Raw genomic sequence first — 21,661 nt, 5'->3', positions numbered from 1 at the left:
GGTATCTACTCAAATCATGAGTGAAGTAATAACATAACGATATCCACTTCGTGTCTTACCACTCATTGGACTGCATACATCAAAACATATTTTTTCCAACAAGTCACTTTGTTGTTACATCTCACTGGAAAATGAGGCATTTAGTCATCTTGCCCATGTGGCATGATTTGCATATCTCAAGTGATTCAAAATCAAATGAGTCCAAACGATCCATGTGCATGGAGTTTCTTCATGCGTTTACACCAATAGACATGGTTCACATGTCTCAAACATTTAAAAAATGAGTGAGTCCATAGATCCATCAGTATGGATCTTCGTCATGCGTTTTATAGCAATATGACTCAAGCAGTGCCACAAGTAAGTGGTACTATCATTACTACTTTGTATCTTTTGGCATCAAATATTAAGAACATGTGTAATACTACTATCAAGATTCAATAAAACATTCATATTAGGTGTATCACCATTGAAGGTATTATTCAAGGCAACAAAATAACCATTATTCTCTTTAAATGAATAACCGTATTGCAATAAACACAATCCAATCATGTTCATGCTCAACGCAAACACCAAACAACATTTAGGTTCAACACTAATCTTGAAAGTACAGGGAGCGTGCGATGGTGATCACATCAACCTTGGAAACACTTCCAACACACATGGTCACCTTGCCATTAGCTTGTCTCCGTTTAGTTTGTAGCTTTTACTTCGAGTTACTAACACTTAGCAACGGAAAAGGTACCAAATACCCCTGTGCTACTAGGAGTACTAGTAAGGTACACATCAATATCATGTATATCCAATATACTTTCGGTGACTCTGCCAGCCTTCTCATCTACCAAGTATCAAGGGAAGTGCTGCTTCAGTGACTGTTCCCCTCATATTAGAAGCACTTAGTCTCGGGTTCGGGTTCAACCTTGGATTGCTTCACTAGAGTGGCAACTGGTTTGCCATTCATGAAGTATACTTTTTTCCCTTGCCCTTCTCGAAACTAGTGGTTTCACTAACCATCAACAATTGATGCTCCTACTTTATTTCTACTTTCGCGATGTCAAACATCGCGAATAACTCAGGGATCATCATCTCTATCCCTGACATGTTATAGTTCATCACGAAGCTCAGTAGCTTGGTGGCAGTGACTTTGGAGAACTATGCCAATCACTATCTTATCCGGAAGATCAACTCCCACTTGATTCAAGCGATTGTAGTACCCACACAATGTGAGCACATGCTCAATGATTGTGCTTTTCTCCGTTACTTTGTAGACAAAGAATCTTGTCGGAGGTCTTATACTTCTCAACACGGGCACGCGCCTGAAATCCCAATTTCGTCTGTTGGAACATGTCATATGTCCCGTGACATCCGAAACTTCTTCGACACCTCAATTCTATGCCGTTTAAGCATTATGGACTGAACTATCATGTAGTCATAAAAAACATGTATGTCAGATGTTCGCAACATCTACAGACGACGCTCGGTGTTTAGCACACCTAGCGGTGCATTAAGGACATAAGCCTTCTAGGCAGCATTGAGGACAATCCTCAGTTTATGGACCCAGTCCGCGGAATTGCTACTATCATCTTTCAACTAAGTTTTCTCTAGGAACATGTCAAAAAGAGTAGAGTGAAAGCGCAAGCTACAACATAATTTGCAAAGACATTTTTACTATGTTCATGATAATGACTTCAAATAATCATATTACTTAATAACTCCCACTCAAATTGACATCCCTCTAGTTATTCGAGTGGTACATGGTCCAAATTCACTAACTCAAGTCAGATCATCACGCGAGTTGAGTTTAGCTTAAATGGTGATCATCTTCATGTTGATCATATCCACTATATGACTCATGCTCGACCTTTCGGTCTCCTATGTTCCAAGGTCATGTTTGTACATGCTAGGCTCGTCAAGTTTAACTCGACTGTTCCGCGTGTGCAACTGTTTTGCACCCCGGTGTATGTGAACGTAGAGTCTATCACACCCGATCATCACGTGGTGTCTCGAAACGACGAACTGTCGCAATAGTGCACAGTCGGGGAGAGCACAATTTTATCTTGAAATATTAGTGAGGAATCACCTTGTAATGCTACCGTCGTCCTAAGCAAAATAAGGTGCATAAAAGGATTAACACCACATGTAAATCATAAGTGACATGATATGGCCATGAATTTGTTCTTCTTGATCTCCATCACCAAAGCACTGCCATGATCTCTATCGTCACCGGCGCCACACTATGATCTCCATCATTGTGCTACCATCGAGGTTGTAACGCCAAGTATGCTATTACTACTAAAGCTACTACTAGCAATAAAGCAAAGCATTACCAAGCGTAAAATAATTGAAGACAACCCTATAGCTCCTGCCGGTTGCCGTAGCATCGACGTGTAAGTCAATATTTAACTACTACACCATGATCATCTCATACATCCAATATATCATATCATGGATGTGGCCACAGAACATCACATGCATACCCTAGAAAAAAAGTTAGACATCCTCTAATTTGTTGTTGCTTGTTTTACGTGGCTCCTATGGGTATCTAGTATGATCTCATCTTACTTACGCAAAACCACAACGGTGATACACAAGTTGCTATTTAACCTTCTCCAAGGTCCGCCTCGGTCAAATCCGATTCAACTTAAGTTGAAGAAATAGACACCTGCCAGTCATATTTAAGTAACATGTTACATGTTAGTTGATGAAACCGGTCTCTCGTAAGCATACGAGTAATGTTGGTCCGGGCCGCTTCAATCGAACAATACCGCCGAATCAAGAAAAGAGTAAGGAGGCCAACAAATTGAACATCAATACCCGTAAACTCTTTTGTGTTCTAATCAAGATATCATCTACGCATGAACCTAGCTCATGATGGCACTGATGGGGAACGTTGCATGGGAAACAAAAAATTTCCTATGCACACGAAAGACCTATCCATGGTGATGATCATCTATGAGAGGGGAGTTCAAATCCACATACCCTTGTAGATTGCTAAGCGGAAGCGTATAAAATGCGGTTGATGTAGTAGAACATCTTCGTGATCCAAATCGCAGTCCGTCCCGCGATCTCATCATGAATCGTCCCGCGATCTCATCACGATCAGTCCCGATCTAGTGCCGAACGAACGACACCTCCGCGCTCAGCACACGTGCAGCTCGATGACAATCTCCGCCTTCTTTAGCCAGAAAGATAGACGAAGATGTTGCTGAATTCTCCGGTAGTGTGATGCGTGGCGGTGATGGTGGTGGAGCTACTCTGGTAGGGCTTCGCCGTACCATACCGAACTAGCTACGAGGTATCACAAAGTGGTGGAGGGAGAGCGAGCTGTGCCTTGGCTTGAGGTGCCAAAAGTCTCTCTCATCTCCACTATATATAGGAGGGAGGGGAGGGGTGGCGCCCTCAGGCAAGGCTCTAGGGTTCGGCCGAGAAAATAGGTGGAGGAGGAGTCCTCCTCCAATACAACTTGGAAGGAGTCCTCCTTCCCAATTCGGTTTTTGGCCCTTCCTCCTTTCCTTTTTCTCCCTTGGCTGAAATAGCCTCTTTGGTATGGCCACCAGCCCACCAAGGGTTGGTGCGCCACCCTTGGGCTTCTTTAGTTCTCACCCGGGTGGGTGGCCCCTCCCGGTAGAACTCCGGAACCCATTTATCACTCCCGGTACTTTACCGATAATGCCCCAAAACCATCAGGAAGCCAAATGGATACTTCCTATATTTAAGTCTTCGTATATGGACCATTCCGGAAGCCCTTGTGATGTCTGGGATCTTATCTGTGACTCCGAATAACCTTCGGTTACCAACATCTATAATTAAACTATATCAAAACGTCACCGAACCTTAAGTGTGCAGACCCTGCGGGTTCGAGAACTATGCAGACATGGCCTAAGACACTCTCCGGTCAATAACCAATAGCGGGACGTGGATGCCCATATTGGCTCCTACATTTTCTACGAAGATCTTCATCAGTTGAACCTCTATGTAAAGGATTTAGTTAATCCCGTATGCTATTCCCTTTGTCCATCGGTATGTTACTTGCCCGAGATTCAATCATCGGTATCTCCATATCTAGTTCAATCTCGTTACCGGCAAGTCTCTTTACTCGTTCCGTATGTTGGCGTTCTAGGAATGGGGGTACCCAGACCTGCATGCCTGTGGCCCGGGGCTGGCCCACACACAATCAAGCACAACCATGCATGACACCACTCAGGGCAAGGCCCTCGCGAGGGCCCGAGCCTCACGAGGAGGAGCAGCACAAAAACCCGTAGGGGGCCTCCTCAGGACCCCTCCGGGGCGGCGGAGATTCCGAGGCAAGACCCGGCCTCAGGAGTCAAGGATGACCCGGGGAAAGGATAGGCGAGCAGCGGATTGTAGGATGGTGCAGTTTCCCCTCTCGTGCAAAGGAGGGATAGATGTATGCGGGTTCCCAAGGCATCTTCCAAAGGTTTCCATTCTGGTGCAACAAGGCCATCGCTGCCCGCCGTCAGGACGGACGTCACCCCTGGACCCGTCCCTACTGTGCTCACAGCCTCTTTGCAGGCAAAGACCACGTTTTGGACAGGGGAAGCATGTTCCCCTGTTCCCCTTCAAAATTGGCCATTGTGGGATCCCTTTCCGCCAAAACAATAAGGAAAGAGGACTGGGGCCGCCACTATATATATATATATAGTAGGTTACTTCATAGAGCCCCCCCGATTCATTCACTCACCCACTAGCACCACACAAAGGCCACCCAGCCTACGGATGCCCTCAAACACTGTACTAGTTCATCCACCAACCTCCACGAGAGGCAATCCACCAAAGCAGCAGTAGCGTATTATGGTTCTCAGCGGCCCGAACATGGGTAAACTGTCGTGTTCTGTGTCTTCCTAACCATCGAGTGAGTTCTCTGCCATCCCCAGCGAGTAGCGAGTTAGGTGAGGCGAGCCCGAGCGAGATATTCGTACACGCCCCTGAGTTCGAATCTTTAGCGTTTTGCGGAGCCCGAAATCTAATATTTGGCGCGCCAGGTAGGGGTCGTGTCAAGGTTCCTCCAAGATCCGCCTTCACCAAGCTTCGTCGCTCCGATGGCTGATGCTCGTCGGGCTCGCACCGAGCACGGCGCCACCCGCATTTCTCAGATAGTGCCTGTGGGCCCCGTCGGCGTGCGCTGGTCACCATCGCCAATGGAGAATGCCGCCACAGGCCTCGACGCTCAAGGACAGCAAGGTTCCTCCTAGCCGGCTACCGAGCAGCCTGACGGCCGCACCGCCACTCCGTCGCTCGTCCGGGCTTCTAGGTCGGCCTCGCACGCCAGGCCGGAGATGCCGCATGGCCGGCGTGAGCTTGCCATGGCAACCTAGCTGCTGCACTACCGGTCCGCCCCTGACCGCCACAACGGCTAGCTCCAGCGCATCGAGGAGCTCGTCGCCACTCTGGTGATTCCGCGGCGTTCTCGTACTCATTTTGACCCCAACCGTTCCTAGCAAACGACAAGGACCAAGATGCGCCACCCCCACCTCTGCGGCATGGCGCGCACCCCTAGCCCAGGCAGGAAGCGCTTCCCCGTGACCGGCCTCGCAATCCCAGGGCGAGTCCAGGAGATGAAGCAAGCTGTCTGGTGGTTCCTCGGCCGTGCAGAGAGAAGCAGTGTAGGCAATAGAGAGAAGCCGAGTACTCGCTTCATGGGCATCAGATGGGAAGTCGTACTTGGGGGATGGAGGTGCTCCTCCACGCACTTGGCCTCGCTGCAGCGCCATACTTAGCCTCACCATCAGCAAAGGCTTGCATACGACGAGATCCTGGCAGCACTACTACCCTTCCTCGAATACTGAGTCGCGGCAGCTCTAGCTCCGGCTATCGCTGCAGAAACACTCTCAGTCTTGACCAGGGAGGACTTTGAAGAGTCGAAATTGAGAGATACCGGCTTGAGAGACAAGGGGTTTCTGGGATCTGCAAGCGGGAACTTGACCGACAGTGGACCTTGAACAGGCGAAAGGCCCCTGGCTACTCCCTCGTAGACCTGCAATGTAACACAGGACGATACATAATAAGCTCAAGATATTCATACAGTGAGAAAAGAAGGATGCAAAACATTGCTTAAATATATTAGCAGCAACAATTGGTAACTAACCTTTCTCTCCAAATTGTACACACCCTGGTAACCGCGCATCTCAAAGGGAACGACCAGCTTCTGAAAATTGTAAAAAATAGGAAGAAGAAAACAGGCATCTCAGTCTTGGTCATATAAGGTGGGTGCAACGATCAACAGCAAGGTGGGATGTGAATCTAGCCAATGACAGCATAGTAATTGTGACTGACTGATACATCGGTGGTTTTGGGGGGTGTTTTACCTGCGGATTCTTGCACAGCGAGCAGAAGTCAGTCAAGCCTTCAAGCCTGACCTGCAATCAATCAATTCAAGAAGCACCACTTTAGTGATGGTTTGAGTGGGCTGTACAAATCAGTCAAGCTGCACAAATCCAGGCCATGGACAAGAGGAGAGGAAAGGGAATGAAGCTGTCTTACTGATTGAGGCACGTCCTCCCAGCAGACGAGCTCCTCGGACCTGATGCAGCTGACCACGTCGATGCACCCTGAGAAATATATATATAATCGGCAATGGCGTCAGCAAGAATAGGATTTAGGAGGAACACGATGGATGGGATTGGGATGGGACGGATCGAGGAGGCGGGATACGGGGTAGTGGCGGGGGAAGTCGATGTGGTGGACGCCGCCAAAGATAATTACATCGGATAGATCTCCATGAAGATCATGGAGAACTTTGTATTGAAGATCCAACAGAGAAAAGAAGCCATCTAGCTACTAACTACGGACCCATAGGTCTGAAGTGAACTACTCACGAGTCATTGGAGGAGCGATGATGTTGATGAAGAAACCCTCCAACTCCAAAGTCCCCTCCGGCACGGCACCGGGAAGGGTCTCTAGATGAGATCTCGCGGAAACGGAAGCTTGCGGCGGCGGAAAAATGTTTTCGTGGACGCCCTGATTTTTTTCTGGATTTTTAGGGAATATATAGGCCAAAGACCTAGGGCAGGGAGGCGCTAGGGAGGCCACAAACTTGGTTGCCGCGACCTCCCCCCTGGCCGCGGCAACAGGGCTTGTGGGCTCCCTATGGGCCCACTTGCTTGGCCCTCAAGCCTCCCGATCTTCTTACGTTCTGGAGAAAATCATTTTGGAGATTTTATTTCGTTTGGACTCCGTTCCAAAATCAGATCTGAAAATAGTCAAAAACAGAGAAAAATAGGAACTGACACTTGGCACTGAGTTAATAAGTTAGTCCCAAAAAAGATATAAAAGGTAAACAAAACATCCGAAGTTGACAAGATAACAACGTGAAACCATCAAAAATTATAGATACGTTTGAGATGTATCATGCATCCCCAAGCTTAACTCCTGCTCGTCCTCGAGTAGGGAAGTGATAAAGAATGAATTTTGGATGCTTTCATGCTACCTAACATAGATGTCCTTTGTAACTCCTCTTATGTGACGTGAATGTTCAGATCCATTAGATTCAAAACAATAGCTTGCTATTGTCGTGGAAACAATAATACTTCAAGCAAACTAGCAAAGTAATCATGAACTTTCAAAATAACATGGCCAAAAGAGAGTTATCCCTACAAAATCATATAGTCTGGCTATGCTCTATCATCATTGCACAACGAATTTAAATCATGCACAACCCCGGTATTGGCCAAGTAATTGTTTCCACACCTTTACTTCCTCAAACTTTTTCAACTCTCACGCAATACATGAGCGTGAGCCATGGTTTTAGCACTATAAGTGGTGTGGGGTGTGGTGGAGGGTGCAAGAAAAACAAGGAGAAGATGGTCACATTAACTAGGCATAATCAATGAGCTATGGAGATGCTCATCAATAGATATCAATGTGAATGAGTAGGGATTGCCATACAAATGATGCACTAGAGCTAAGAGTATGTGAAAGCTCTTAAAGAAAACTAGTGGGTGTGCATCCAACTTGCTTGCTCACGAATACCTAAGGCAAATTTGAGGAAGCCTATCATTGGAATATACAAGCCAAGTTATATAATGAAAATTTCCCACTAGATATATGGTGGTGACAAAAGGAGAGACTCTCAATCATGAAGATCATGGTGCTTAATATGCACAAGTGTGGAAAGAGTGGTAGCATTGTCCCTTCTCTCTTTTTCTCTCATTTTTTTGAATGGGCTCTTTGGCCTCTTTTTTTGGTGGGCATCTTTGGCATCTTTTATTTCCTCACATGGGACAATGCTCCATCAACTATGATCATCACACTTACAACTCAAAACTTAGAGCAACGATGACTCTATATGGAATGCCTTCGGTAGTGTACCGTGACAATGATCTAGCATGGCATGGACATTAATGGAAACACCATGCTAGCTATCTTACGATCATGCAATGGAAATGTAGACGTGGTGGCACATGTCATGGTGGTAGTTGCATGGCAATATATCTCGGAATGACTTTGAAAAAACCATAGTAGGTAGGTATGGTGGCTGTTTTGAGGGAGGCTAATGGTGGGTTTTGTGCACCGGCGGAAGTTGCACGACACTAAAGAAGATAGTGATGGTGGAAGGTGAAAGTGCATCGAAACCATGGACTCAACATTAGTCATGAAGAACTCATATACTTGTTGCAAAAGTTTTATTATTAATCGAAACAAAGCATTCAACGCATACTCCTAGGGGAAGGGTTGGTAGGTCTAAACCATCGCGCGATCCCGATCGCCACACAAAGGATGACAATCAATAGACTAATCATGCTCAGACTTCATCACATAGCGGTTCACCATACGTGCATTCTACGGGAATCACCAACGTCAACACAAGTATTTCTAGATCCACAACACCTTACTAATATAACTTCAATATTACCATAACCACAACTCAAAACTAGTTGAGATGAATCAAACTTCTCTAACTATTAAATGCACATGAAGGTGGAAGTTTTTGTATCCCTTTGGATAACTACCCCTTTTGAGACTACTTTCAAAGCATAGATCAACTACCAAGCCACGCACCGCCGTTCTCTAAAATATATAAGTGAAGCACATAGAGCAAAATCAACTAGCTCAAAAGATATATGTGGAGCACATATGAACTGAATTGTCTCACCAAAGGATATAAGTGAAGCTCGACAAAATCACGGTGAGTGCATGTCTCTCTCTCTCTAGGTGTGCAGCAAGGATGATTGTGACACAACAAAAATAAAAGACTCCTATGATACAATACGCTCCAAGCAAAACACATAACATGTGTTGAATAAAAATATAGCCCCAAGTAACGTTACCGATGGATTGAAGACGAAAGAGGGGATGCCTTCCCGGGGCATCCCCAATCTTAGGCTTTTACGGCATCCTTGAATCATCTTGGGGTGCCTTGGGAATCCCCAAGCTTGAGCTCTTTCCACTCTTCATCTTTTTGTCCATAAGAACTTCACCCAAAACTTGAAAACTTCACAACACGAAACTTAAACAGAAACTCGTGATAACATTAGTATAAGATAGCAAACCACCACTTCCTTATGTACTGTAGCAACTTGAATTCTACTTATGTTGATGTTGGGTTACTGTATTTTCAATCTTCCATGGCTAATACCCCCCGATACTATCCATAGTTTCATCAAAATAAGCAACCAACACAACAAAAACAGAATCTGTTAAGAGCAGACCAGTCTGTAGCAATCTGTATGCTTAGTATACTTATGGTACTTCACAAATTCTGCAAAATTACGACAGTCTGAATAATTTGCGCAGCCATCAGCAGCAAAAAGAATCAACTCAAAAGCTCTTACAGAAAAAAACGAAAATTCCTTTCGTGAGCAGAAAGTTTCTGTGTTTTCCACCATGACCAAACGATCATCTCCAAGACTAATCATAACGGTTTTGCTTGGCACAAATGCAAAAAGAAACACAAAAAACACAATCATAACAGAATTATGAAAGTGTGGAAAACACAAAACAGAAAGAAAAAGGATAGATTCGTTGGGTTGCCTCCGAACAAGCGCTATTGTTTAACGCCCTTAGCTAGGCAAAAGGTGACGGAAGCACGTATAGTCATCTTTGGTGCTCAAACCATAATTAGCCCTCATCATAGATTCATAAGGCAATCTTATTTTCTTTATAGGAAAGTGATCCATGCCCTTCTTTAGGGGAAATTGAAATCTAGTATTCCCTTCCTTCAGATCGGTGATAGCACCAATAGTCCTTAGGAAAGGTCTACCAAGAATAATGGGACATGAAGGATTGCAATCTATGTCAAGTACAATGAAATCCACGGGTACATAGTTCTTATTTGCAACAATAAGAACATCATCGATCCTTCCCATGGGTTTCTTGACAGTAGAATCCGCAAGATGCAAATTAAGAGAACACTCTTCAATCTCATGAAAACCAAGAATATCACATAAAGATTTTGGAATCGCGGAAACACTAGCACCCAAATCACACAAAGCATTGCACTCATAGTTTTTGATCTTGATTTTTATAGTAGGTTCCCACTCATCATGAAGTTTTCTAGGTATAGAGACTTCTAGTTCGAGCTTCTCTTCAAGAGATTTCATCATAGCGTCTACGATATGCGCGGTAAAGGCTTTGCTTTGGCTATAAGCATGTGGAGAGTTTGCAATGGACTGCATCAAAGAGTTGAATTCAAACAAGGAGCAATTATCATAATTGAATTCCTTGAAATCCAAAGTGGGAGTTTCATTACTACCCAAAATTTTGATTTCTTCTACTCCACTCTCCACACCTTTATCATCAAGATAGGTGGATTCTGAATCATTGGGGCGTTTTTCAACCAAAGTGGATTCATATCGAGCCCCTTCATCAATAGGTTTGACACGCGAAAACAAAGATTCAATATCTTCATGATTTGCATCACTAGAACGCACCCTTTTAAACCATTCATGCCTAGCGCAAATTTGGGCGGTTCTTTCTTTGCTCTCATTCGTGGAGACACGCATAGCTTTCAAAGTTTCATCCAAGTTGACCTTGGGAGGAGCACATCTAACTTTGAAAGCATCAATATCACAAAATATTCTATCAACGCTCTTAGCCAAATCGTCAATTTTGAGTAGTTTTTCCTCTATGGACGCATTGAAAATCTTTTGAGAGTTGATGAACTCTTTGATATTACTCTCTAAATCAGAGGGTAATTTGTTGTGATTTCCATAAGTGTTGTTGTAGGAATTGCCATAATTTTTATAGGAGTTACTAGGGAAAGGCCTAGGAACATAGTTTCCTCTAAAAGCATTGTTGTTGCCAAAATTGTTCCTACCAACAAAGTTAACGTCCAAACTAGGGTTGCTACTCTCAATCAAGGAAGATAGTGGTATGTCATTAGGATCTAAAGGAGCGTTTCTACTAGCAACAAAATTCATCAACTCGTCCATCTTAGCACTAAGCGAGTTAATTTCTTCTATAGCATGTACCTTTTCGCTAGCAGGTGACCTATCAGTATGCCACTGAGAGTAGTTGGTCATGATATTGTCTAGGAGTTTTGTAGCGTCTCCTAACGTGATTTCCATGAACGTTCCACCTTAGGCGGAGTCCAAGATATTGCGAGAAGAGAAATTCAAGCCAACGTAAAAGATTTGTATAATCATCAACAAACTCAAGCCATGAGCGGGACAATTTCTAATCATAAGCTTCATCCTCTCCCAAGATTGTGCAACATGTTCATGATCAAGTTGCTTGAAATTCATGATATCGTTATGTAAGGAGATAATCTTAGTCGGTGGAAAATACTTGGATATGTAAGCATCTTTGCACTTATCCCAAGAATCGATACTATTTTTGGGCAAAGAAAGAAACCAAGTTTTTGTGCGATCTCGCAACGAGAAAGGAAAAAGCTTCAACTTAATACGTCATTATCCACATCTCTTTTCTTTTGCATATCACAAAGCTCAATGAAGTTATTGAGATGGGATGCGGCATCTTCACTAGGAAGGCCAGAGAATTGCTCTTTCATAACAAGATTCAGCAAAGCTGCGTTGATTTCATACGATTCCGCACTAGTGGCGGGAGCAATCGGAGTACTAATAAAATCATTATTATTGGTACTCGAGAAGTCGCAAAGTTTGGTGTTTTCAGCCATGATGACTTCAACAAACAAACAAGCACACAAGAAAGCAAGAAAACCGGAAAAAAGGCAAAAGGCAAAAGAAAACGGCAAAGGAGAAAAGCAAAAAGGCAAAAGAGAATGGCAAATGAAAACGACAAATGTGAAGTGGGGGAGAGGAAAACGAGAGGCAACTGGCAATAAAACGTAAATGCAAAAGATGAGTTTGTGAGACCTACTTGGATAGATCTCTCCTTCCCCAGCAATGGCGCCAGAAATTCTTCTTGCTACTGCGACAAAAGACCTTCCAACGGCGCCAGAAACAAGCCTGCTGACGGGAGACTATTCTTGTCTTGATTCTCCTCAGCAACGGCACCGGAATCCTTCTACTACGGCTGTGCCTTTAGGGACTTCCTAGGAAAATATGCAAAGGATTTGCCCGTGGCCTTGGAGCCTTGCGTTGGTGTTTCCTCGAAGCGGAAAGGGTGATGTAGCACATCGGTGGTAAGTATTTCCCTCAGTTTTGAGAACCAAGGTATCGATCCAGTGAAGGAGTATCACAAGTGCCTGCACAAACACAAAGAGCTTGCTCCCAACGCTATGAAGGGGTTGTCAATCCCTTATATATTGTTTGCCAAGTGAGAACTGAAAGCAACAAAGTAACAAAGCAAAGTAAAAGCGAAAGTGGAAACGATAGGTGTGAATAGACCCGGGGGCCGTAGTGTTCACTAGTGGCTTCTCTCATGAAAGAAAGTAGACGGTGGGTGAACGAATTACTGTCAAGCAGTTTATAGAACCTCCCAAAGTCGTGACGTTATCTATGGCAATGCTTATATCTATAGGTATCACGTCCGAAACAAGTAGACCGATACTTTCTGCATCTACTACTACTAGTTAAGTGCCTGTGCGTTGCCATAGGATGATATATTCTTTTTCCTCTATCTAAGCACACAGAGCCTTTTCTTCTCTTTTCTGCAGAAGTGATAAGTTCATCATCACGTCCTCTAGTCGCGCATCGGCCCCTTCTACCATACATACTATCTACGCTTTGCCATCTTCTCTCTTACATTCTACCGTCAATGTCCTTTTTCACCATGCCGACATCAACTCTTCATGTAACCGTTGTTTACACCCATTATCAAAGTCATAGTAGGGTGGGGATGTGGAGCCTCCATTTTTATGAGGTGAGCACCATATGGCATGGCACATCGTCATTCACCCCATCAATCATGTCATAAATAGTACGAGTAGGGATAACTATATATCCTTTTGTTGCTATGGATTAAAAATATTTTTATGAGGTGAGCACCATAGGGCATGGCACATCGCCATTCGCCCCATCAACCATGTCATAAATAGTATGCGTAGGGATAACTATATATCCTTTTGTTGCTATGGATTAAAATTTTGGATTTTATTGACCTATGAAATAATTACCTTTACACTCCAAGACACACCCTATGTTTTTTCATGACAGTCCACCAATCTCACAGTGAAATAAAATTAAATCGTAGACTCTACACGCCCCCACATGCCATTTTCAACCACTTCCTTTCTCCAACAATCCTCATGCTCGTCAATGTTAATGAAGCATGACCGTGTCCCTAACAACATTCCCCTCCCTCGAAAGAATATAAGGTTGTTCCTACTTCCTTTCACTTTCCGTCTTCTTCGCCATTAATTTGTACACAAATAAAAGACTGAAACAATGATGTAAAAAAGAATTATATAGTTTTTCCTAGCTATAGTATACCCAAATATAATGAGCCAACTATACTGGTCGATGTAAGTGCATCATCAATTTTTGGTCACTCACAGATAAAATATATACTTAGAACCAGCATCATGAATCTTCTTTGCTATGTATGTAACCTCTAGTGTAGAGCTGGAGTTAGCACACAAAAAGTGATCATGTTCGCCACAACCATTCTTCAAACAAGATTTGCAGAGTATAAGTTTGCTCTTGCAAACGGAATATAAATAAATTATAAAAAAGATAGAACTTGGCCAATTCACAGGTCTACAATCAAGATTCGAATCATACCAATCATGCTAGCTATACAAACTTTGGCGTACAGGAAAGGCTTTCACAAGGAGAATTACAATAAACTAAAGGAATATACCACCTTTGTAGTGTCCTTGCTGTTAGTTAACTATGCAGAAAGCAAGGGAGTTTACTATGTTAGTTAATTATGCAGAACCCAGAATTAGGAGGAGGGAGAACTTTGTACTATACTATTTTGCAAGGAATCTTACTTTTCTTCTAAGACACTTATTTGCTTCGCACAATATATATTCCTGCAAAAAGATTCAATGTATTGTTAGGGACAGTGAGGAGATGTATTATTACAAATTGTGATCAAATCCTTTTTGTTTAAAGCGTACCTTCTAGAGAAAAGAAAGATGATCAAGCGTATGCTATGTCTGCATGACTGAAATTGATCCAATTTTTTTTGGTTGCAACATATGCTAGCTAGCATAACCTGAAAAATTTATATGTAGGCCGGCAGAGGAGACATGTTTCTCCTTTGTAGGACCTATGATGTATTGCACTGACCAAAAGGCACTATGAAACCCTACATCTAGTAGCAAAATATCACTTACCATCATCTAACAACATAGAAATGAAAAGGAAAAACGCAAACTACACAACGAGATAAAATAAAAAGATATGCAAGAATATATACCTTTTCCTTTATAGCGGCAAGAGTGTTAACAAATACAATAGTTGCCCTTTTTCCTTTGTACCAAAAGACCCGTGTGTTGAAACATGATAAATATTGTTGCGTTGTCTAGTACATGTGGGATGCTATAAAATAACAACCTATTTCACATCATGAACATATGGCTGCCAAAATAGTCACATTTTCTCCTTGTAAAGTGGTTAATAATGATTAATTCTAGAGTATAGCTTTGCCATGTGTAATAAGCAATGATATAAGGAAGAGCAAACCTCCCATATATTTGTACAAGATGACATAAGAGAGAGAAGCACGCCAATGACTTTCACCAAGTAGGATTCTCACATCCAGGGCAACCCCGACAAGAGAAACGCCCTCCACCACGTCCTTTTATCTGGAACTTTCCTCCATTTATCAACCACCAAATTACAAAAACATGTACTCTTTTAAACTGACATGAAACTGGAGCTAATTTATGCAAACATATAGCCGTTCATATGTGTAGGTAGCAGATCACATCACAGTTTGTGGTGTACAATATCAACAACAAAGAAAAAATAGCAACCTATAAAGACCAAATATTCCACTTGTAGCTGAGACAGTGACAATAAGGTGATGTCATGTACTCCCTCCGTTCCTAAATATAAGTCTTTTTAGAGTTTCCATTAAAAAACTACATATGAATGTATATAGACATACAATAGAGTATAGATTCACTCATTTTGCTCCATATATAGTCTCATAGTGGAATCTCTTCAAAGGCTTATATTTAGGAACGAAGGAAGTATGAGATAGTCGTACCTGGTAGGGAGGTAAAGTTTGGAGTTGGAAATCTCAGGTTGTGGAACCATAACAGAGGGAGGAACTAAACTGTTCATATCCATTTGAGAGGATATCTTTCTCATCTCTCTTCTACGCCATCTGCAAAGAATCCAAATCCATGGCAGAAAAGGGGCTCTCATAGGTTGACTTGAAAATATTCCTGAACAAATATCTAGCTAGCCATATGTTCTGTTCCTCCTTATATTCAACCTTATAATCCTATAATTTCTACTCCACGTAAATCTGTCCATGTAGGCAATAGAGAGAAGCAGAGTACTCGCTTCATGGGCGTCAGATGGGAAGTCGTACTTGGGGGATGGAGGTGCTCCTCCATGCACTTGGCCTCGCTGCAGCGCCAAACTCAGCCTCACCATGAGCAAAGGCTTGCATACGACGAGATCCTGGCAGCAGTACTACCCTTCCTCGAATACTGAGTAGCGGCAGCTTTAGTTCCGGCTATCGCTGCAGAAACACTCTCAGTCTTGACCAGGGCGGACTTTGAAGAGTCAAAATTGAGAGATCCCGGCTTGAGAGACAAGGGGTTTCTGGGATCTGGAAGCGGGAACTTGACCGGCAGTGGACCTTGAACAGGCGAAAGGCCCCTGGCTGCTCCCTCGTAGACCTGCAATGTAACACAGGACGATACAGAATAAGCTCAAGATATTCATACAATGAGAATAGAAGGATGCAAAACATTGCTTAAATATATTAGCAGCAAACATCGGTAACTAACCCTTCTCCAAATTGTACACACCCTGGTAACCGCGCATCTCAAAGGGAACCACCAGCTTCTGCAGAATTCGAAGTGCATGGAAAATTGTAAAAAATAGGAAGAAGAAAATAGGCATCTCAACCTTGGTCATATAAGGTGGGTGCAACGATCAACAACAAGGTGGGATGTGAATCTAGCCAATGACAAAATAGTAATTGCGACTGACTGATACATCGGTGGTTTTGGGGGGTGTTTTACCTGCGGATTCTCGCACATCCAGCAGAAGTCAGTCAAGCCTTCAAGCTTGACCTGCAATCAATCCATTCAAGAAGCACCATTTTAGCGATGGTTTGTGTGGGCTGTACAAATCAGTCAAGCTGCACAAATCCAGGCCATGGACAACAGTAGAGGAAAGGGAATGAAGCTGTCTTACTGATTGAGGCACGTCCTCCCAGCAGACGAGCTCCTCGGACCTGACGCAGCCGACCACGTCGACGCACCCTGAGAAATATATATATAATCGGCAATGGCGTCAGCAAGAATAGGATTTAGGAGGAAGACGATGGATGGGATTGGGATGGGACGAACCGAGGAGGCGGGATACGGGGTAGTGGTGGGGGAAGTCGATGTGGTGGACGCCGTCGAGGGCGTAGATCTCCCGGTAAAAGTCCTCCATGGCGGCGACGGTGTCGGGGTCGGGCACCTTGGATGCGACGTGGATCCATAAGCGGCCTGTGACCAACGACTGACAGAAGCGGCCCTCCACGCGCTTGATGTCGTGCACCAGCAGCGACGACCACGACTGGTGCATCGTCAGGCACGGGTTCCGCAGCCCACCGCCGCCCCCGCCATGCATCGCCGCTCCTTGTGGTCCATCCGGAGGGGAGAGGAGAGGGCGGCTGGCGGCCAGAATCGGAATCAAAACGGAGCGGCGGCGAGATGTAGGTTGGATTTCTTCCCGTTCCGGCGGCCGGCGATGATTGATGCAGTCTTCCTCATATGCGTGTGGTGGCGGCGGCGGAGATTTTTCTCATGATATCGAGAGAGAGGACGGATCTGGGGCGAGAGGTGGGGGAGACTGGGAGAGGGACGTGTGACGTGGGCCAGGAGTGGGTCGTTTTTTTAATCATGCGAGAGAAGGTTGTGATGGATCCTGCGTAGCTATCGATGGAACTGCTAGCGAGGTCGAACCATCTGTCATGGTTGAACCATCACGACGGCACATCCTACTTTAATAGTACAGATTACTCCACACGTCGACCGCTATCCAGCATGCATCTAGTGTATTAAGTCCAAAAGAACAGAGTAACGCCTTAAGCAAGATGACATGATGTAGATGGACAATCTCATATCTACGACAAAGCCCATCTTGTTACCCTTGATGGAAACTACACGATGTGTGCCTTCCTGCCCCTACTGTCACTGGGAAAGGTCACCACACGGTAAGAACACAAAACCAAGCACTTCTCCCATTGCAAGAATCATAGATCTAGTTGGCCAAACAAAACCAATGACTCGGAGAGACTTACAAGGATATAAAAATTATGCATATAAGAACTCAGCAAAGACTCAAATATATATCATAGATAATCTGATCACAAATCCACAATTCATCGGATCTCGACAAACACACTACCAAAGAGAATTACATGGATAGATCTCCATGAAGATCTTTGTATTGAAGATCCAAGAGAGAGAAGAAGCAATCTAGCTACTAACTACAGACCCGTAGGTCTGAAGTGAACTACTCACGAGTCATTGGAGGGGCGATGATGTTGATGAAGAAGCCCTTCAACTCCAAAGTCCCCTCCGGCAGGGCACCGGGAAGGGTCTCCAGATGAGATCTCACGGAAACGGAAGCTTGCGGCGGCGGAAAAGTGTTTTCGTGGACGCCCTGATTTTTTCTGTATTTTTAGGGAATATATAGGCCAAAGACCTAGGGCAGGGGGGCGCCAGGGAGGCCACAAGCTTGGTTGACGCGACCTCCCCCCTGGCCGCGGCAACAGGGGTTGTGGGCTCCCTGTGGGCCCACTTGCTTGGCCCTCAAGCCTCCCGATATTCTTTCGTTCTGGAAAAAATCATTTTGGGGATTTTATTCCGTTTGGACTCCGTTCCAAAATCAGATCTGAAAAGAGTCAAAAACACAGAAAAAACAGGAACTGGCACTTGGCACTGAGTTAATAAGTTAGTCCCAAAAAAGATATAAAATGTAAACAAAACATCCAAAGTTGACAAGATAACAACGTGAAACCATAAAAAATTATAGATACGTTTGAGACGTATCAGTTCCCCATGGCGCGCACCCGTCCAACTCCCATGAGTCCGGCATCAAAGCAAACCAAGAACTTCGAGAGGCCCCGGTCGTGCGAGGTGGGGACTTCCCTGGATCACCAATCATAGTCGCCATCGTCGACAAGGTCGATCGGCCCCGCATCTGCATCAACACGCTCGCAATCAACAGAGTCGCGGCTCAAGGCCCCTTCTAGCCCGTGCAAGATTACCAACGGTGGGTGTGCGCGGGCGCCGGCACCCTCATGACCTTCAGACTGGGGAACACAGTCGCTACCTACCGGCGGCTCCAGCAAGCCATGCTCATGCCGTCCCTACCGGGGCGTGGTGAGGAAGAGGAGGAGATGCTCGGGCCAAGCGAAGGTCCCGAGCTTCAAGAGACGGCGGACCCGTGAGGGTCACGATCGTGGAAGCAGGAGGTCGGGCGACGACGACGCCCCCGACACTTCAGCGGCATCGTTGCCAGGTGACTTTTTGTTGCCTGCTGCAAGGTAACTTTTTAGCTCACTCTGTACGAGGGCACCCACAGGGCCATGTGACATCCAGGAGTTCAGGGCACTCCCCAACCGCATCCTTTAGTTGTTTGTGTCGCACCCACTTCGGACCCTAACTTTCTACCTTGCTTGCATCTTTGGGCGGTCGACACCCCGCTTGGGGGCTCCGACCGAAGCTTATCCTTGCAGGCCTCCTCATGCAGGTAGACACCCTGCCTCACTCTCGAAGAAGAAGAAGTCAGCAAGGTTTACCAATGACCCAAAAGGAATCAGGCGCCTATGCCTCGGGGGTAGGGACACTCGTGAGGCCAAAGCGTCCTTGCGACCTCTCAGATACACCCCCACCATGACACTGTCACTTAATAACGAGCTGCGACTGTATATGCCCCCCCGAGGATGCGGAGGGGTCCCTCCCACGCCGAGTGGATGACCTATGCTCCACGCTGGGTGAAGACTCAAAAGGAATAAGGCGCCTATGCCTCGGGGGTAGGGACACTCGCGAGGCCAAAGCATCCTCCCGACCTCCCTGATACACCCCCACTATGGCACTCTCACGTAATAACGAGCTACGACTGTATATGCTCGGGGCCCCCCGAGGACGCGGAGGGGTCCCTCCCACGTCTAGTGGCATCCCTAGGCTCCGTGCTAGGGAGAAGACGGAGGTAATCAACTCAGTCCACCAATGACTATGCACGCAACTGGCAAGGAAATCAACTCAGTCCGCAAATGACTATGCCCGCAGCTGGCAAGGAAATCAACACAGTCCACCAATGACTATCCCGCAGCTGGCAAGGAAATCAACACAGTCCACCAATGAGTATGCCCACAGCCGGCTAGGAAGTCAACCCACTCCACCTACGACTACGCCCTCGCCCAGTGCAGGGGTAGACAACTGGAGGTACGGAGCCGCTCGTACGTCAAGGGGGACCCCTGAGCATCGTGACTCAGGGGCCTAACTTTGCCTGTCGCCCCTTCCCTCTTGGGCCGTCCTGGAATCCGGTCGGTTCAACAGCGATGGAGGTACACGCGGGCGGGCCCTGCCGACGTAGTGCGCACTGCGCTCAACAAGCCACTTAAAATCTCTTAGGGAGAACGCTGGGGGCACTCGTACATCAAGGGGGACTCCTAAGCATCGCGACTCAGGATCCTGAACTACGCCCGTAGCCCCTTCCCTCTTTGGCCACCCAGGCGGTCCAATGGCGACAGAGGTACGAGTAGGGCAGGCCCTGCCGACACAGAGTGCTGATGGAGTTCAGGAGTCTCAAATTGTCAGTTTTTAGGAGGGACATTGGAGTCGCTCGTACGTCAAGGGGGACTCCTGAGCATCGCAACTCAGGTGCCTAACTGTGCTTGTAGCCACTTCCCCCTTTGGGACATCCTGGCATCTGGTCAGTCCATAAGCGGTGAAGGTACGCGAGGGGTGGGCCCTGCCGATGCAGAGTGCTGAAGGTATTCTGAAGTTTCAAAATCCTCGTCGTGTTCCCCTCATGAGGGCTGCTCGAACGTCAAGGGGGACTCTTGAGCATCACGACTCAGGAGCCCAACTAGACCTGTAACCCCTCACCTCTTGGGCCGTCCTGGAATCCGGTCGGTTCAATGGCGGCTAAGGTATGCGTGGCTCGGCCCTGCCGACGCAGAGTACCACAACAAGCATGAAAGAAATGAGGCGAAGAAAACATCCAAGCAGCCAGCCAGTTATTACAAGCCTTAATGAGTTTGACGCCTCCATGAGGCATGATGTGCATTGCAGGGAAACAACACGGGGAAGAAATCAAGAGGAACCGCCGCCGCCGGTGACTCCATCTTCAGGGGGCTTGTTATCGGCGTCAGTGGCATCGTCTTCCCCGCTATCGGCTTAGCAGCATCCAGAGATGGGGGAACTGCGATGCGGGCGAACCTCTTCACCAACGCCTCCACAGGGCCATTCACCACCTCCACAACGCTGTCGCGGGCCTCAGTAGGGACCGATAGGATCACAGAGTCGAAGTCAAACCCCGGCTCATGAAGAAGAAGGTGTCTGAAGATGCGTGTCGCGGCCTCAGAAAAGAGGTCGCGACACTCACTATCCAAGACATTGTCCACCTGGATGACGACGTCCACCAACGCCACGGCGAAGCCGCCCTCTGGGGTGGCCAGAGGATCATCGAACCCGTCCCGACAGAGGGTGTGGAGAGCCGTGCGAAGCCTGAGCTCAACGTCTGGGAAGCCGACCAGCTCGGCAGCCTTCTTCTTCTCGGCCTCGGGGAGGGTTTCCCCTTTTGCATCGAGAAGGATGTTCTTCGAGGTGATCTCCTTCTCCTGCTCTTCCAAGCGGGCGTGCTTCGCTCCCAGTCGACTTTCCTCCTTGGAAAGCTATTGTTCCAGGGCGGCGAGCTTGGTCTTGCGGGCCTCGAGTTCTTTCTCCCGCAAGCGAAGCTACTCGGCTAGCTTGACTTTTTCTTCTTGGAAGATGTTCAGGCGAGCCTCCGCCTCTTCGCAGTGTTTGGCAGGCGTTGCGGTTTCCTTCATCGCCTCCTCATGTGCAGCTCGAGCGGATTCGGCTTCCTCCAGTCCCTCCTTGGGTGCAGCGCGAGCGGCCTTGGCCTCCTTCTCGCCCTCCGTCATCATG

General features: G+C 46.2%; 2 protein-coding genes across 2 annotated transcripts; both read right to left on the bottom strand.

The window, feature by feature from the left end:
- Window positions 1–5,743: 5,743 nt before the first annotated feature.
- On the bottom strand, window positions 5,744–13,151 carry LOC123450537. The gene is made up of 5 exons (XM_045127729.1): window positions 13,130–13,151; window positions 6,499–6,566; window positions 6,324–6,374; window positions 6,104–6,163; window positions 5,744–5,992 (listed from the first exon to the last, which is right to left on the bottom strand). Exons 1-5 carry the CDS (start codon window positions 13,149–13,151, stop codon window positions 5,744–5,746), a joined length of 450 nt encoding a protein of 149 aa, XP_044983664.1.
- Window positions 13,152–15,925: 2,774 nt separating this feature from the next.
- LOC123450536 (activating signal cointegrator 1-like) lies at window positions 15,926–17,126 on the bottom strand. Its single transcript, XM_045127728.1, has 5 exons — window positions 16,859–17,126; window positions 16,704–16,771; window positions 16,529–16,579; window positions 16,294–16,349; window positions 15,926–16,184 (listed from the first exon to the last, which is right to left on the bottom strand). The coding sequence occupies exons 1-5, from the start codon at window positions 17,124–17,126 to the stop codon at window positions 15,926–15,928; spliced, it is 702 nt and encodes a 233-aa protein (XP_044983663.1).
- Between the last annotated feature and the right edge of the window lie 4,535 nt (window positions 17,127–21,661).

Source organism: Hordeum vulgare, chromosome 4H (assembly GCF_904849725.1).
Source record: "Hordeum vulgare subsp. vulgare chromosome 4H, MorexV3_pseudomolecules_assembly, whole genome shotgun sequence".
Taxonomy (NCBI): Eukaryota; Viridiplantae; Streptophyta; class Magnoliopsida; order Poales; family Poaceae; genus Hordeum; species Hordeum vulgare.
The sequence above is the reverse complement of the archived record's forward strand: the minus strand, read 5'-3'. Positions and strand labels throughout refer to the sequence as shown.

Excerpts from the sequence above, each read along its gene's own strand:
- LOC123450537 (XM_045127729.1), bottom strand. The coding sequence starts at position 13,151 with ATGGTGAAAAAGGACATTGACG. Across the intron at positions 6,567-13,129 it reads GGTGAAAAAGGACATTGACG|GGTGCATCGACGTGGTCAGC; the intron begins GTAGAATGTAAG and ends TATATTTCTCAG. Across the intron at positions 5,993-6,103 it reads TGTACAATTTGGAGAGAAAG|GTCTACGAGGGAGTAGCCAG; the intron begins GTTAGTTACCAA and ends GTTACATTGCAG.
- LOC123450536 (XM_045127728.1), bottom strand. The coding sequence starts at position 17,126 with ATGCATGGCGGGGGCGGCGGTGGGCTGCGGAACCCGTGCCTGACGATG. Across the intron at positions 16,772-16,858 it reads CCCCGTATCCCGCCTCCTCG|GGTGCGTCGACGTGGTCGGC; the intron begins GTTCGTCCCATC and ends TATATTTCTCAG. Across the intron at positions 16,580-16,703 it reads GGGAGGACGTGCCTCAATCA|GTCAAGCTTGAAGGCTTGAC; the intron begins GTAAGACAGCTT and ends GATTGATTGCAG.